The 15415-nt window shown below is 39.4% G+C and overlaps 1 protein-coding gene across 1 annotated transcript in view; it reads left to right on the forward strand.

Annotated features, from left to right (window-relative positions):
* ALG9 (ALG9 alpha-1,2-mannosyltransferase) overlaps nt 1–12129 on the forward strand; it is an 87086-nt gene extending 74957 nt beyond the window's left edge. Inside the window, exons 15-16 of the mRNA XM_087821549.1 lie at nt 8350–8468; nt 8752–12129. Coding sequence (XP_087677675.1) covers nt 8350–8468; nt 8752–8789 — 157 coding nt within the window. The 3' untranslated portion in view covers nt 8790–12129. The remainder of the gene's footprint in view (nt 1–8349; nt 8469–8751) is intronic.
* Nucleotides 12130–15415: the final 3286 nt, after the last annotated feature.

The raw sequence follows: 15415 nt of genomic DNA on the forward strand, positions 1-15415 counted from the left end.
TGCTTCTAAGAGCTAGTATCTCAAGAGCTATATAATTTTTTTTTTTATGATCTAGCCTTAGAGTTCACACAGCAACATTCCCATCTCATTCTCTTCGTTGAAAGAAAGCCACTGGAGTAGCCCCTGTTCAAGGGAGAGGAATTAAACTTTCCCTGTGTCTGGGAAGGGTGTGAAAGAATTTATGGACATGTTTTAAAACCATCACAGCTCTTTTGATGCCATTCTTCATTCGAATTTGATACTTTTTGAAATTTTTCTTTTTAAAGGAGATTTCTTTCAGAAGAGACATATGGCACACAAAATAGTCCAACAGGCTGTTTCCATCTGCAGCTTCTTACTACCCAGGTAGAAAGGGAGACTGCACACCATGGCAGAATTTGATTGCAGGCCAGTGGTTTGAAGCACTTCAGATGGTGTTCATACCCTTTGGGTGGAATTAGTCCTCCCTCTTAACCAGTAATTGAAGTGATCTTGTCTCCCTACACATCAGTCATGGTGGTATCTTCAGCTCCTGCATCTATGCCAAGAATACAGAGAAACTGTAAGGAAGAGGAGGTCAGAGTTTCTCTACTTTTGTGATTCTTTATCAGCTCACTATTCTCCTATACTTTCTGTTTCTTTATCAGCTTTTACCTTTCCTTTTCCCAGTCTCCCCAGGTACTTTCCTGAGACCTTTCATCTGCAGAGCTACCTGAGGCTAGATTTGGCTTCAAAACACATTGGTGTTTTGCTCCTTGTTTCTTTAGCTGCTTAAGTATTGAGATCTGCTGACATTTTAAGAGGAATAAACCTTTTTTGTTTTTCTGAAGCTTAGAGTCTGTTTTCCATTGTTATAAAATTAGTTCTGTAGAAAGAGACTATATACAGACCATCTGTGCTCCAAGTCCATATGAAAGAGACTCTCGGGTTTGAAGACTATCCAGTGTTTTAGGACAGCCACTACTTTTAGTTGGCTTAGATCAAGTAGCTAGCATCATCAGAGGGTTCTGTTCTAAACTCCTTAAGAGTTAGAACCACACACACCTCTTGTTGATTCTGTACAGCTCCTAGCACATAGTAGAGTCTCAAAATATTTATTGATTATTTGATGTATTTCACATTCTTAAAATTAGATTTATGTTAGAGTAAAAAGAAAAAAAAAGGTGAAATAAGGATTTCTTCAGAAATTTTTGATGCCCTTATTTGATGTAATAAAGATTGTTGAGTTATTTTAAAGTATACTCATTTTTTATTTCATTTCTGTAGAGCTTGCCAGAATCATCTACCTGATGTGGCCTCCAATGCTACTTCCTATTTGTCACATAGAAACATAGCCCATATGAGTGTCCAAAGAGCAGGGGCAACACCTTGAACACTGCTCAGTGTTTTCTCCCCAGGAGTGGTGGGTGGAGCATATAGTAACCTCCATGTTCAAGTAGCTCTCAGATGGAAAGTATACCGGTGAAGTGCATTTCCCCAGCCGCCTTGGTGGGAATGAAGGTCAGAAAATGGCCTGGTGCCTAACAGCAGTTTTTTCTCAATCCTCATTCTGAATATTGGCTAAAAGTGACTGGTCAAGAGGTTATGATGTCAGATGGTTGGCCAAGAGCCAAGAATAAGTGAAGTGACTCACTCTGTAAACAGTCATGCAGTGCTGTGATTCCATTTTGTGCCTCAGCAAACTTCTAAATCATCGCACAGTGTGGATCTTTGGAGATTGTGACCAATAGTCAAAACTATGAATGTAGTCATTGAATGTCAAGGGTCTATTGGACATGCATGCTGAAAGTGAATGTCATTTTGGTCACATGGGTAATGATGATTGAGCAATTTCTGTGTAAACCGAAACCTGGGTGAGGTACTTGACCTTTAGCATTAATATTTTCTTTGCTAATGTGGATGCCCTCCACAAGTCCTGGTGCTCGAACGTTTCACGGGCTGCTGCAGCTTCCCCTCCCCTCACCACACACCATGGACTCCCACTTTGCTCTGCCCCACCTAATGGCTTTAGGACTGAATTTTTGGGAAGAAAAGAGAAAGAAGAGCTTCATATTATTTTTGATACTTCCTTTTCTTGTGGAGGATGAATATTGCCAGAAGTGAGGTAAACTAATGCTCTGATTTGAGGGTCTGGGCAGAGCCATTCATTCATTCACAGACTACTGATGAACACTTATTGTGGCACTGTTCTGAAAGTTGGAGATACAGCAGTTTAGTTCAGGTCCTATCTTCAAGAGACCAACATCCTAGTAGAGAATAAATTTAGCATGTAACTCCTGTGTTCTTTTCTCTTTTGTGCTATAAATGTCACCTGTGTGTTACTTACTAACCATTAGAGTAATGGCCCTCACCCCATTTCCTGTTAGAGAATATTAAAGAAGAGTCACATTTTTGCTGCTTTCCAGCTTTTTGAGCAGTTCTTGGGACTATAGGTTGACTATGGCTTAGAGGAAGTCTTGAGGGGATTCTGAGATTCTCTTCAGAACCAAAGATTTCTGTGAAAGTCCTGTTCTGAGCCGAGGGCTATAGAAAGTGTCATTAAAATGTGAGCTAAGTGCAAGAGAGAGCGAGAGGAAACTAGGTTCAAAAACAAAGAACTGCCAGTCAGCTTAGACTACGTCGACATTAATATTTGGATGGATGGATGGGTGGATAACAATAAAAGAGAAAACCTGAGTACTTTGGACGTTTTCTTTTAACAATGAAAAATTTACCCAGCATTTCCATATGTGTCTGCTAAACTAGAGACATCAGGGACTGGCAGCCAGTCTTCCATTGACGTCAGCAAGAGATTTAAATCTCCACAGCAGAATGCTCTCTAACCCTGATAAACTTGGCTGGTAATTGAATTAGAAAACATTCTGAGTTGTCAGCTAATTATGCTGTTCAGGCAATTGCTTTGTCCAAGTCTGTTTCATCTTTGAATTGCTTGGTGACTTGCTCACTGGTAAGAAAAGTATTTCCATTTTCATGATAGAGGCATATATTTTATGTCTCCCAAAAGTATGCTGCCTGTGCTTCCCCAGGGCAATACATTGGCATTTCATGAGTCTTGATAGGCATTAGTTTTGTTCTAATTTGTGATTCAGTCTAATCTTTGTTTCTGTATAAATATGTGCACACACATGTTATTCCAGTGCTCAACTGCTCTTTTCAAAGGCAACTAACCAATTTCATTTTCCTTTTTGCAGCAATAATACACTATAACAATTTAAAAGGCCCTAGTCATGCTTAGCATATTAAAGCTGTTCATGGTAAAGAAATGCATAGAACAGCAGCTGTAGTTTCAGGAATGAAGAATTCAACCCAACTTGTTCTTTTGGTTAAAAAAAAGCACAGAATGTTCCCATCCCAGCTCAGAGGTGTGCATATTGCCTGTTCCTCATATCATCTTCTTGAAGAAATTAGTGCCTTTAGATGTTAATGATCAATAATGTTATTCAAGATCAGAAGTAGAATCTGTAGGCGAAAAGGAGATTCATCTAATGAGGATTTTTCTTCTACCAAGCTCTGATGATAAATAGATTCTTCACTTCTTCTGATATTTAGTGGCCACTTTTTATACAGTTGTGTGTTCTGGCTTAACTAGAAATGCCTCTTTGCTTCCTGAACACATTATCTAGAATTTGATGCTGAATTTCTTAAGATTGCACACTGAGGAAACATGGCAGAATCAGGATGCTTCTGGGATCTATTGATGTATCCAAGTCAGACCAGTGTTTGTCCTTAGCAAGATGGTTATTCCAAACTGCACATTCAGTTGAACTTTGAATTCCTCATTGAGAATAGGAACCTCTCTCTCCATTATTGTATTCCTGGCACTTAACCCTTTGCTTGACATGGTGCTCAGTTACTTGTGATTGAACTGGATTGAATTAAACTCAGATCTCATTTGTATAAAATCCTTGCCTCCCTGCCTTCCTGCCTGCCTTCATCTATCCATGTTTTTCAGCGCTTACTATGTGCCAGACACTATATGCTATTGGTAAATAAACAGACCTGATCCCAGAAATCTGGGGTGGGGGAACAGACAGTCAACAAGTTAACAAATAATATGTAATTACAAATTGTGAAGTGTAACGAAGAAACACACAAGGCGCACTGAGAGAGATTAAATAATAGAAGTGGAAATCTAGGCTTTCCCTGGATGATTGGAAGACCTCTCAAAGGTAACTTTTAAGATAAGGAATGAAAAATGAGATGGGTTTAGTGATGAGAAAAACGGTGCAAGAGTATTCCAGGCAGAGGCGGGAGAGCATATGCAAAGGCCATAGGGTAAGAAAGAACTTATCCTTTTGAGGAACTGAAAGGAGGCCAGTGTGGTGGGAGTGCAGTGGGCAAGGAGGAAAATGGCATGAGGCGAAGTGGGACAACTAAGGAAGGGCTAGATCCCCCAGGGCTCTGTAGGCCATGAGAAAGGGTTTGGATTTTGTTCAGGTGATTCTCCAGTTGCCACTGAATGAACAGAGCATCTGACCTAAAATGCCTATAGCTTTGCTTATGAATGAGCGAGTTGCTTTTCTTGATTAGTGTATCTTGGAATGTTGGGTGGGTAAAATGGAATAATGTCTAGTAAATAACTTGCACACCTATGCAGCCTGTCCTCTCTTCTGAATGTGCACATTATCACTTTGAACATTATCAGCTATTTAGTATTTAGTATATGCTAAGCTATGGTTACTTTTCACTCATATTCTGTTTCTACCGACTAGATTATTAGCTCATTGAGAACAGAGGCTTTTATGTCATCAGGGCCAGCACACAAGGCCCTGCACATAGTAAAAACAGAGGTTGGTTTGTTTTAAAGATTAAGATTTTCTTTATTTAAAAACTTATCCATTGGTTTTTCAAAATAATTACAAGTAAAATAGTATTTTGCCTACTTTTGTATGTTTGAAATTCTTTATCATAACAAATGGAAAGCAAAGTAGGTTGTAAAAAGAAAGCAACATGGAGTAAAGTACAAAATAAAAATCCCCTGCTGTACCACATAGGGGCTGCCTAGTTTGTTTTAATTGATACTGTTAAAATTGCCTTTCTAAGTGGCTGTGCAGTTTTCCACTTTCAGTGGCAATATGCTTCCTAATTGCTCACCAGTGTTTGATACCGTCAGACTTTTTAACTTTTGCAAACCTGAGTTTTGAACAATTATATCTAGATTTACATTTCCCTGATAATAGTGAATATTATGTCATATGTTTATTGGCATTTACATTTCTTTTCCCTGTTCATATCCTTTGTCATTTTTTCCTCTGAGTTGTCTTATTGATTGCAGGAACACTTAATATATTCTAGGTACTAATCCTCTGTTATATATTTTTTGTCTCAATCTCCTTTATCTCTTTACTTTATTTCAGTTCAATTGCCTTTTGCCCTTGACAATAATGCATAGTGGCTCTTCTTCTATTTCAGGATAGTGAGTATTTTTGCTGATGATTTGTCCCGTGAAAAGCCCAAGACAGTGTTCTGAAATGATCTTTTAGAACTTTTTGGCATGATCTATCAGTATACCAGGAAAAATAGCCATCACCATTTACTGCCTTCGCCCAAAAGACCCTTTTTTAAAAATATTTTTTAGCTATTTTATAAATAACTTTTTAAAATAAGAATAACAGCATAGTAAAAAAAACCTACTTCATTTGAAATTTTAATAATTTAAATATAGCAATCCCAAATATTCCATTTTCTCCTGGTTTTGTGTGTGTGTGGTGTGTGAATACAACTAACTGCTCCTCAGCTGTCATGTGTGAACCTGGAATATATGCATCTTGAAAATACTGGTTCTGGGCTTCAGAATCATCTCTAATAGGTTCTAGCTTATTGCTTCTGGTTGTTCTTGCGCTTGTATCAACAAGATGCAAAATTTGAAGTATTTTTTGAGACCTTTAATGGCTCAATTTTGCCAAAGGGAGGACAGCTATCTTTTTTGCTTTATAATTCAAACATTTTTATTTTTAGATTTATAAACACCAATTAAAATGATCAGTTCATTGAATTTTTTATTTATCATCTGTATCCTTCAAGAGTCTTGAGTGCTACTGTTTGTCTCTTGTCATTCATCTGCTGTTTTGTCTAATACTTGTGAAATGTCTTCTGTCAGTTTTCTTCTCATTGTCATTATGGACTGAAATTTTTAAAATTCTGAATTCTCAACTATGTTTAGTGAAAGCTAAAAGCAGACTATAAAGATAATGTCTTTAGTCTTTTATGCTTTATTTAAAGATGATGTAACACTTTGGACAGTGCTATAAGGAATTGAAGGATAATTCAATAGTGATCATTTATTTTACTTTTGCATCATTCTGTTTTGTAATTTCATCATTTTCCTTTTTCTTATTATTTTAGTCTTTTTTCACAAAGCAAGTTGTAAATAATCCAAGATACAGGAAAAATGAGACCACTAAGATCCTATAATATAGCTTAAATTTATAAAAGGGTACAATGGATCTACATGGTAATTAAAAAGTAAAATAAGTTTTATTCTATTTTTAAAAATAAATATCTGTCTTTGTTCTTTGGAAGACTCTAAAAGATTAATATTATGAAATAATAACCGTCTCCAATAGTAAGGAATTGTTCCAAAAAGAAAGTAAAAAACTAAAATTGGGCCCAGTGGCCCTAGCATTATACCAAGGACTGAGTTGACTGGCAGTATGTGCTGACTCTGTTAATGAAGCTTTTATCGTGGAGTCAACTGAATGGAAATGACATTTCATTAGTGTTAGTCTTTCTTCACCACACTTAAGCTTGCAGGAGTTTGCTCTGGCGTAGAGCCTTCTGTTCTGACCTTCCCTTATCTGTGCAGCATGGACTGAAAGAATAAATTAACTTCTTTCTGACTCAGGTATTGCTCCCTCCTCCTGTTCCATCTGTTTGCAGGAGCCCTGCTTTATCTCGCGTGCATCTCCTCTAAGCCTCTTTTTCTCGCACAGCCCTTGAGCTGTTAGCCGTTGTAGTGAAGTGCATCTCTGTTAGCACAGGCACTGCCAGTGGCCCAGCCGGAAGAATCTCTGCGGGGTGTGTATGCCAAGCATGATATCATTGTGTGCAGGCATTACGGGAGTCTGCCAGACCCAGGGGTAGGCTGCCAGTGCAAATGCCACATTGACATGACATTTACAAGTTTAGAGTCTGGAAAAGGACTGGCAATGGAATACCCTTCAGCTTCCTCATTTAGGGTGGCAGTCACTGGGCCAACTTTGATTTTTTGACTCAGAAATCACAGTCAGGAAATAATACTTGATACAGAATTTGAAACTGTCACTGCCACTTTTTCTCTAAAGTGATGAATCCTGTTAGCCTGCTGCTGGGATGCAGGATAAACCATAGTGGTTGAGCACAGAATCTGGAATCCAGTCTGGATTTGAATGAGGGCTCTGCCACTTACTGTGTGACCCTGGGCAAGGTAATTAATCTATGTAAGCCTCAGTTCCCATCTATAAACTAGGGATAATCATATCATGTGCTCTAGGGTTATGGATAGATTAAATATTGCCTTTAAAAGTGTAAACACTTTTCCCAGTGTTTGTCCAATGCTAAAAGTTCAATAAACGATGTGTTTTTCACATTCTTTAGAAACTCATAAGAAATTCAGGTTTTTATCTCTTTCTGTATTTTAATAACAAATATATACATATTATAACTTGCTAGGGACATGTCATGACATTAGCTTGTGTGTAAGACTCTCTCTTTGACTTAAGAATTGCTAGAGCCCTGGCCAGGTAGCTCGGTTGATTAGAGTGTCATCCCGATACACCAAGCTTGCAGGTTCGATCCCTAATCTGGGTAAACACAAGAATCAACCAATGAATGCATAAATAAGTGGAACAACAAATTGAAGTTTCTCTCTCACCCTTTCTTTCTCCCTCTTTTTCTCTTTTCCTTTCTCTCAAATCAATAAAAATTAAAAAAAAAAAAAAAATTGCTGGAACACTGTGCACAGGAAGCCCAGACATACTTTTATCTCTCTAGGAAAATTTAGTACTGGAGTCAGGGTCATTTGAGCATCTTTATAGTTTCTTAGGTGCAGAAACCATTGGGTATTAAGAATTTATTTCAATAATAGTACTCCTTTGATTGGCCTGGAACTTTTTTGTGGTATATGCTAATGCAAAGTAAAGACCTAGAGCTATTTTGAAGGATATGCTGTGTCTTGATAGGGGGGCCTGTCTTTTTAGTGTGGGTAACAAGGTACTTGGTTTTGATTAAGTCTTTGATCATGATCTAGGAGCTAAAACAGACTTTTCTGTGCTGCTTATATAAAACATCCTTACTGTAGCACTTAGTTTATTTCCTTGAATCCTTTTCAATGCCATTAGTAAATTCTCGCAAATGATAAAATTCTGTCTTTTTTTTGCTCTTGTTTTTCAGATCTTCAAAGCTGCTGCGGGCATTTTATGTCCCCTTCCTGTCTGATCAGTATACAGTGTATGCAAACTACACCATCCTCAAACCCCGGAAAGCAAAGCAAGTCAGGAAGAAAAGCGGAGGTTAGCAACACACCTGTGGCCCCAGAGGACAGCCATCCTGTTCTAACGATTCCAGTGGTGGGACTCCTTCCCAGTCATCGCTTGTAACATTTATAATAAAGGCCACCTGACACAAACCCTGGAATCTGGGTGCTTTGGGCTGGTCAAAGTCAAGCACGTTCACTTCTTGCCCGTGTCTCTGTTCTGCATGCAACCTTCCGGCAGCTAGGCAGAGAAAGGCCCTAAGTCCAGGTAGATAGAGTTCCACATCTCATGTTTTTTCTTCTGTTCAATTATTTACTAGACCGGAGAAGAGCAGAATCAACTCATAGGAAGAACTGAAAGCCTCTGAACTGGGTGGCTGTGGCGAGCTCTTCCCCATGCTCCGAGAACTAGCAAGCCTCTCCGGGGCCATGTGGGCTTCTCCCCAAGGCTTGTGGCAGCTTCTAGCAGACCTTCTTGTTCAAATCCGAGTGCTGAAGATGAGCACAGTCTACATGTCCTTTTCCCTCCAGCAAGACCAAGTTTCTCTAACGCTCTTCACAGAACTAGGGCCCTGACCTGGAGGTACCTCAGGAAAAAGGCAACGCTGTGAGAAACTGTGGCCTAATTTCGCTATTGAGGATGCCTCAATTTTCATTTTATTTCCTTTACAACAACCTGTAACTATGTGGGTGTTTTTCCCTAAATTTTAGCATGCTATTTCTTGTCTTCAAGATTTCCCAGTGTAAAGGTATCAATAGACCAGACGGTTATAGTACAGGACATATTTGGAGAAAATTCTATTAATTGGTAGAGTTGGATAACATCACATTTGTAAGTAATTCCATGGCCATTTCTGAAGAAATTGAGAATTCCTCTTTTTTAAACAATGCTAGTAAAAAAGACAAAACAGTGTATATTTATAGCAGCTATTTTTGAGTCCGTATATTGCAAAGCACACCCTGCATGGGGCAGTTCTCATCAGACAGGCAATTATAAAGGCCTAGTATTTTAATAAGTATGTACTATTATTTTGCCTTTACATACATTATTTTGTAGTTTATAAAGCACTTTTGCATTATCTCATTTGATCCTCAGTTACAGCGTGAGATAGACAAAGCAAGTGGTTTTATACCCATTTTATAGATTAAGAAATTGAGACTGCAGGGGGAGGTAAAATGACTTGCCCAAGGTCACACAGCCAGTAAGTAATAGCACTAGGACTGGAACCTGGGTTGTCGTCTCATCTAATACTCTTCCATATTTCCTCACTTGACTATGAAAACATTACTTGAAAAGATGATGAGGTTGGCCAGGGACTTGATTGATAGTGTAACTTTCTGTTTTAATGAAGAATTTTACCTGTTTTTCTTTAAGTTCTCTGGAGCCTCGTCTGTCTGTTGGTTAGACTCTCATCACAGCAGTGCTTCCTGGGACAGCCTGGCAGCTGGCAGGAAAGTGCTCATGTTTGGAAGTCATGCTTCTTTGTAGCCACACAGGCAGGATCCAGTAGTAGTTCCATTTCTATAGTCAGTTTGGGTCACATTATAGGTGCCTTATCTCCCTAAGGATGATTGTGTCTAGTATCTGCAAATAGGTTGGATCTATTTTTTGGAGTTTCCATCTTTTATTTTTCAAAGAGAAGGGCTCTGAATAGGAACTGATCCCAAGAGAGGAGGAAAGAAGTGATGAGGGGAGAGGTGGCTGGTGACCATGTGAAAAGTCTCCCTTGGAGAAGTATGTGGGGTTCGGTTGAAGCACTGGGGAGGCAGCAGGTCTGTGCAATATAGAATGACACCTGGAGAATGAAGATAAACTGGGGCCCCACTTGCTGCTCTAAAGATCTCTGGCATTTAATTCTCAATTCTTTTTTCCAAATATTGGCACATTTGGTCTGACTGCAGGATAGAGAATTTCCAGTGAAATATCTTGCTGTACTTGCATTAATAGTGCACTGAATTGCTTCACAGTGGCTGAAGCACGTACTTTTTGCAGAGGTAATAGGAGAGTTCGGTAAGGGAGGTCCATGATGAGTGGCTTTTTACTAATCATAGTGGAACAGGGCTGATCTATTTTATCATCTTGCATGTGGAAAATAAAAAGCCACCTGAGCAGAAACTTACTGAAACATAGCACAGAAAAAGGTCATGATTGATCCAGGGATTTCTTGGGAATATCAGTTCCTATCCCTTTTAAAACCTGATTTTGGTTTTCTCTGTTCTATGTATATCTTTAGTGAGAGCACAATAAACTGCAGAACACTGTGCCAAATGCTGTAGGTCAGAGATAGAAAAATGAATGGTTTTGTTATGAAGGTATCGTTCATGTGATATTTATATAAACACATTTACAAATCTCCATCTCAGCAGTACAGGGAGATTAGCTGGCCTGGGAAAAGGAGTTTCAAACACCTGGTCAGAGTAACATTTCTCTTCTAGAGAATCCGTGTTCAGCATGAGCTGACCGTTCTGCCCTGCCCACTATAAGTATAAAGTATCTGAGGCACTTTTTCTCCATAGATTATGGAGTATCAAGGAATGGAGGAGTATGGGTTGTTTATAATAACCTTTGATTGTGGATCTGAGTGCAGGAGTGGGTGTACTGGGCAATGCCAGGGCTCTGATGTCTTAAGCAGCCATATCTGAACGCCAGATCTTATGACAGAGTTCCATTACTGATCCAGACTGTATGGTAGGCATCTGTTATCAAGGTTTACCTGCTACCGGGTCGTTGTCATCTGATAAGAAAGAAGACTGGTCATTTTATTTATCTTTTTTATCGATTTGAGAGAGAGAAAGAGAGATCGATTTATTGTTCCACTAATTTATGTATTCATTGGTTGCTTCTTGTATGTGCCCTGACTGGGGATCGAACCTACAACCTTGGAGTATCAAGAAGATGCTCTAACCAACTGAGCTACCCAGCCAGGGGAAGACTGATCATTTTAATTTCTTAGGATAATCACAGAAAATTGAAGCCCATACTCTTTATTGCTGAATTCAAGTTTAGAAACATTGTTTTAAATCAAGGTGGTTCTTGATCCCAACGATTTATTTGGGTCATTTTTCCTAGTTTGGAGTTCCGGGAAAGAACCATGAAAACCCCATGTGGTTCTGCAGCACTGGATCTGGCTTTACCATTTGGGCAAAGCACCAATGTCAGTCCTTTCTCATGTTTTGCATTTTCTGGGATTTACTGAAATAAGAACTCACTGTGATTGTGCTGTCATCTGGCCAGTGTCAGGCAGCTCTGCTTTTAATTTGGTTAATTTTATTTTCTCTGGAGAGGGGAAAGAGGCACAATTTCATCTTTGCCTCCACAGGCATATTAAAGATCATGTGTTAATTCATTCTTGCTCTCCTACATTAAATTAAATGCCTTGGTAAGTCGATAAATGGACATGTGTTCAGCTTTATTTTTTTACAAGAGAAAGATCAGACTTCTCTATGGCATTGTTGGATTTCAGAGGCTCTCTGGTGTTTCAATAAATCTAAGTGAATGTTGCCTTCAATTTTTCCAATATATGTAACCATGTGATTCATGCTGCAAATGAGGCCAGGAAGCAGTCGAGTGCCGAAGCAGGAGCTTGTCCAAGTGATTGTCTTCCTGACCCTTGTGCTTTATTTCACGTGTCAGTGTTTACATTGCATACTTGTATTTTCTGTGAAAGAAAAAAGTTAAATAAATCTTGGTAGTTTGATTTTTCTCTTCTTAAGGTGATATTTTGTCTTTTGCTTTTAGCTTTTAAGTCTTTGGTGGAGATTGGAAACTGAATGAGCTCCACCCCTTCCATTTATCTCACTCCCACCCTTCAGTGTATATACCCGCCTTCTCCTCCAGTCCAAATAGCTCAAAATACTTCTGAAAACTCTAGGACAAAGCCTTTGGGAAGCCTGGTGAGGGTTGGTTTTATTTTATTTGTGGAAAAACTGCGCACAGTAGGAATTAGTGTATCAGTGTTGTAACTAAAAGAAAGAGTTTCAGGGTTTCACCTTAAGTCTTTGGATTAAGAATTTTCATGATGCGAAAATCTTAATATTCGTAGAAATGTGGATCTAGTAATATCCAACATTTAGGTAATTCCCCCCTTTGTCAGGAATCATTAGGAGCAAAAAAACTTTTATGAATGAATTCCTTATTTCATTCTTATACCTCGTAACTTACAGCCAATAACTTCCTGTAGCCATCTGGTTTTAAAACACTGGTGGTCAGTTTTTTTCCCATAAGACCCAAAATACTCATGAAACCTAGTGTGGTTTCTTTTCCCGGGTGGTTTTACAGATGGATGCTTTATTAATATAATTCTTTTCCCCTGTCTAGAAGGGTCATCCTCTGTGTCATTTTTACCTATAGGGTCAGCTCGAATCTCCCTTTCTTCTAAGAAGCCTTTCAAGACTTCAGACCCCTATGTTACTTCCTTTCCTTAACCCTCTCGAGAACCTACTGTCTTTACTAATGACATACAATGTTCACATGCATCCCTTGTAAACCTGTCTCAGGAGCATTGCTGGCATGTCTAGGGAGAAAGACCATGTCACACATCTACACAGTTATCTGAGCACATTAGGACTGTACATGTTTATGGACAATGAAGGAAGAAAAGTAAAAAGAAACCTGGAACTAACATACAACTGTCGCTTTCAATTTGGCATATTTCTAAACCACAGAAAGTACAGCAAGTCATACGTCCTGTGGTACCCAAAAGCCAGTTTGGAAGATATGACTGAGGCTTGACATTGTGTGTATTTTAGGAATCCTGAAGTACACAGACTTTCACACACTGGCAGACTCCTCAGAGTACCTTCTAAAAGGAAAGCTTGGGTACCTTCATTGAGTTTTTCTACTATTACTTGATTTGGAGGGTCAGACTTAGCCCAGGAGACCAGAATGAATGTGAGGCTGAAAGCCTGTCCTCCAGGACTGAGGTGGTGCTCTGTTACTACAAGCTACACGCCTTGCTAGGAAAAGGAAATCTAATTGCAGGATGACTTTGTAGTGATACATTCTAATTCAATAATATCAAGTAGCTAGTGTTTTTTAAAAAAACTCAAAGCTGTTTTGGCTCTCATAGCTATGGAGTTCAACTGCAGACCTGACATTGTAACCAACATTTGATAAATGAAATGAGGGAAATTCAGATAAAGGACATGAGATTACAGAATTGTAGTGGCATAGATAGACTGAGAACTCCTATTGTAACTTCTTAGAATAAATAGTTGTGATTGAAAGTTGGGTTAAATAGCATTTTACCTGGGTATGGACATTTTTAAAAAATTTAAGTAACTCTTAAGCTATCTTCATAAACTACTTCAAGGGGGTAGGATTTTTTGTTTTCTATTTTGCTTCTAGTTTCTGGGCTGCTTGGTCTGTCCTTACATGCCTGGAGATAAAAGTATAAACCAGGTCACTGGAGGATCCAAACAGCCAAAATATTGTATGAGTTAAAACTAACTTTTCTATCACAGACCTGCAGCCATGGATATCAGCCCAAACCTGCCTTTCAAGGCTTCCTCTTTGGCCTTCATTTGCCTGCAGAACCAGTGTTCAGCAACTGGTGCCATTGGTATGTAATTTGCCCTTTTACCTCTTGAGTCCCAAGTTGCCCAGTGAGGAGGGAATGCTTTTTGGTCTGTTTGCTACCTGTCTCAGCAGCATTGTACTCAGCGCTGGAGAAGATGGACCTATAGAGCAGTGATTCTCAACCAGAGCTGCACGAGAGAATCATCTGAGGACCCTTCAAAAAATTGCCACTCTATGCTTGCTCCCGCCGTCCCCGTGGAGTTCTGAGTCAGCGTCCTAGATGGGCCTAGGCATCATTATTAAAAAAAACTCCTTAGGTGATTTTTCTAATATCCAGTGCTGTTGATATTAGAGACTGGAAGGCAAAATGTTTGTCATCCTTTCCAATTACAACCCTAGGCCTCTTGCCCTCCCCAGACCCTTTTCTCTCCTTTTCCCAGCTTGTCAAACCTTTCCTTCCATTCTCTCTGGGCCCCACTTTCTGGGAAACAATTAACTAATAAGGGACTGAAGTCCACTAATAGATGTTGATAATTTACTGTAGCTCTCTTCCCATTGATCCTCGGACCTTATAGCCAATAACTTCTTGTAGCCATCTGGTTTTAGACCATTGGTTAATTTTCTTAGTGAGAAGAGGCTGCCCTCAGTATATTTGAATGATAACACATCTGGAAAAAAGGAATGGCTAATTTTGGCAATTTCAAATGCCACTTTATGTGTCAGGTGGGAGGAAAGCGTGTGAACGGGCAGACCCCACCTTCGGGAAGACCGCCTGGCCTTTACGTGTCACACGCTGTTCATTGGCACTGCTGTGGCTGTCTTGAGCAGGAGAATGGGGAAGGGAAGAAGTAGCAGTATTGGGGCCTTTGGCTCAGGACATGTTGGGGGGCCTGCTTTGTAGATTTTATACGCTTCTCTCTGTTTATCTGGTCTTCTGCAGAGCTTCTCTGGAGCTGCTGCTACGCCTCATACATGTGAGAGCAAAGGTGAATCCCATTCTGAGGGAAACGACCTGAAATGCGTTCACTCAGCCAACAAGAAAACACCACGTATCGTTCAGGAACTGGGCTTGCTTGCTTGTCTCCCTACTAACAATACGTCTCTAAGCCTCCCTGGTATTTCCTATAATGTGCTCTCATTTTTTTCTTGCCAGTGAAATATTTGTGGAGCTATAGAGAAAAGGAGGCTGGTTTTACAGTGCTACATTTATAAAAGAAGCTTATGAATTTTTAAACATCTCATCCCTTTCACCTTTCCGTAGGCCTTTTTCTTTAATTGTGTTTCCGCAGTCTGTTATTACTGGGTGTATTCTGAAAAATATCACCAAAGTTTAAATGTGTTGCCATGCTGTTTTGGTTTTGGTTTTGTTTTACTCCCAAGTGTGTCACTCTTTCTGGAAGCCTTGCCTGCAGGGCCATCATAGAGACTAACCTAGTGTCCAGCAGAGGGCAGCCCCTTCTCACTAA

The sequence above is a fragment of the Miniopterus natalensis genome, chromosome 11 (assembly GCF_054644295.1).
Source record: "Miniopterus natalensis isolate mMinNat1 chromosome 11, mMinNat1.hap1, whole genome shotgun sequence".
NCBI classification, from domain to species: domain Eukaryota; kingdom Metazoa; phylum Chordata; class Mammalia; order Chiroptera; family Miniopteridae; genus Miniopterus; species Miniopterus natalensis.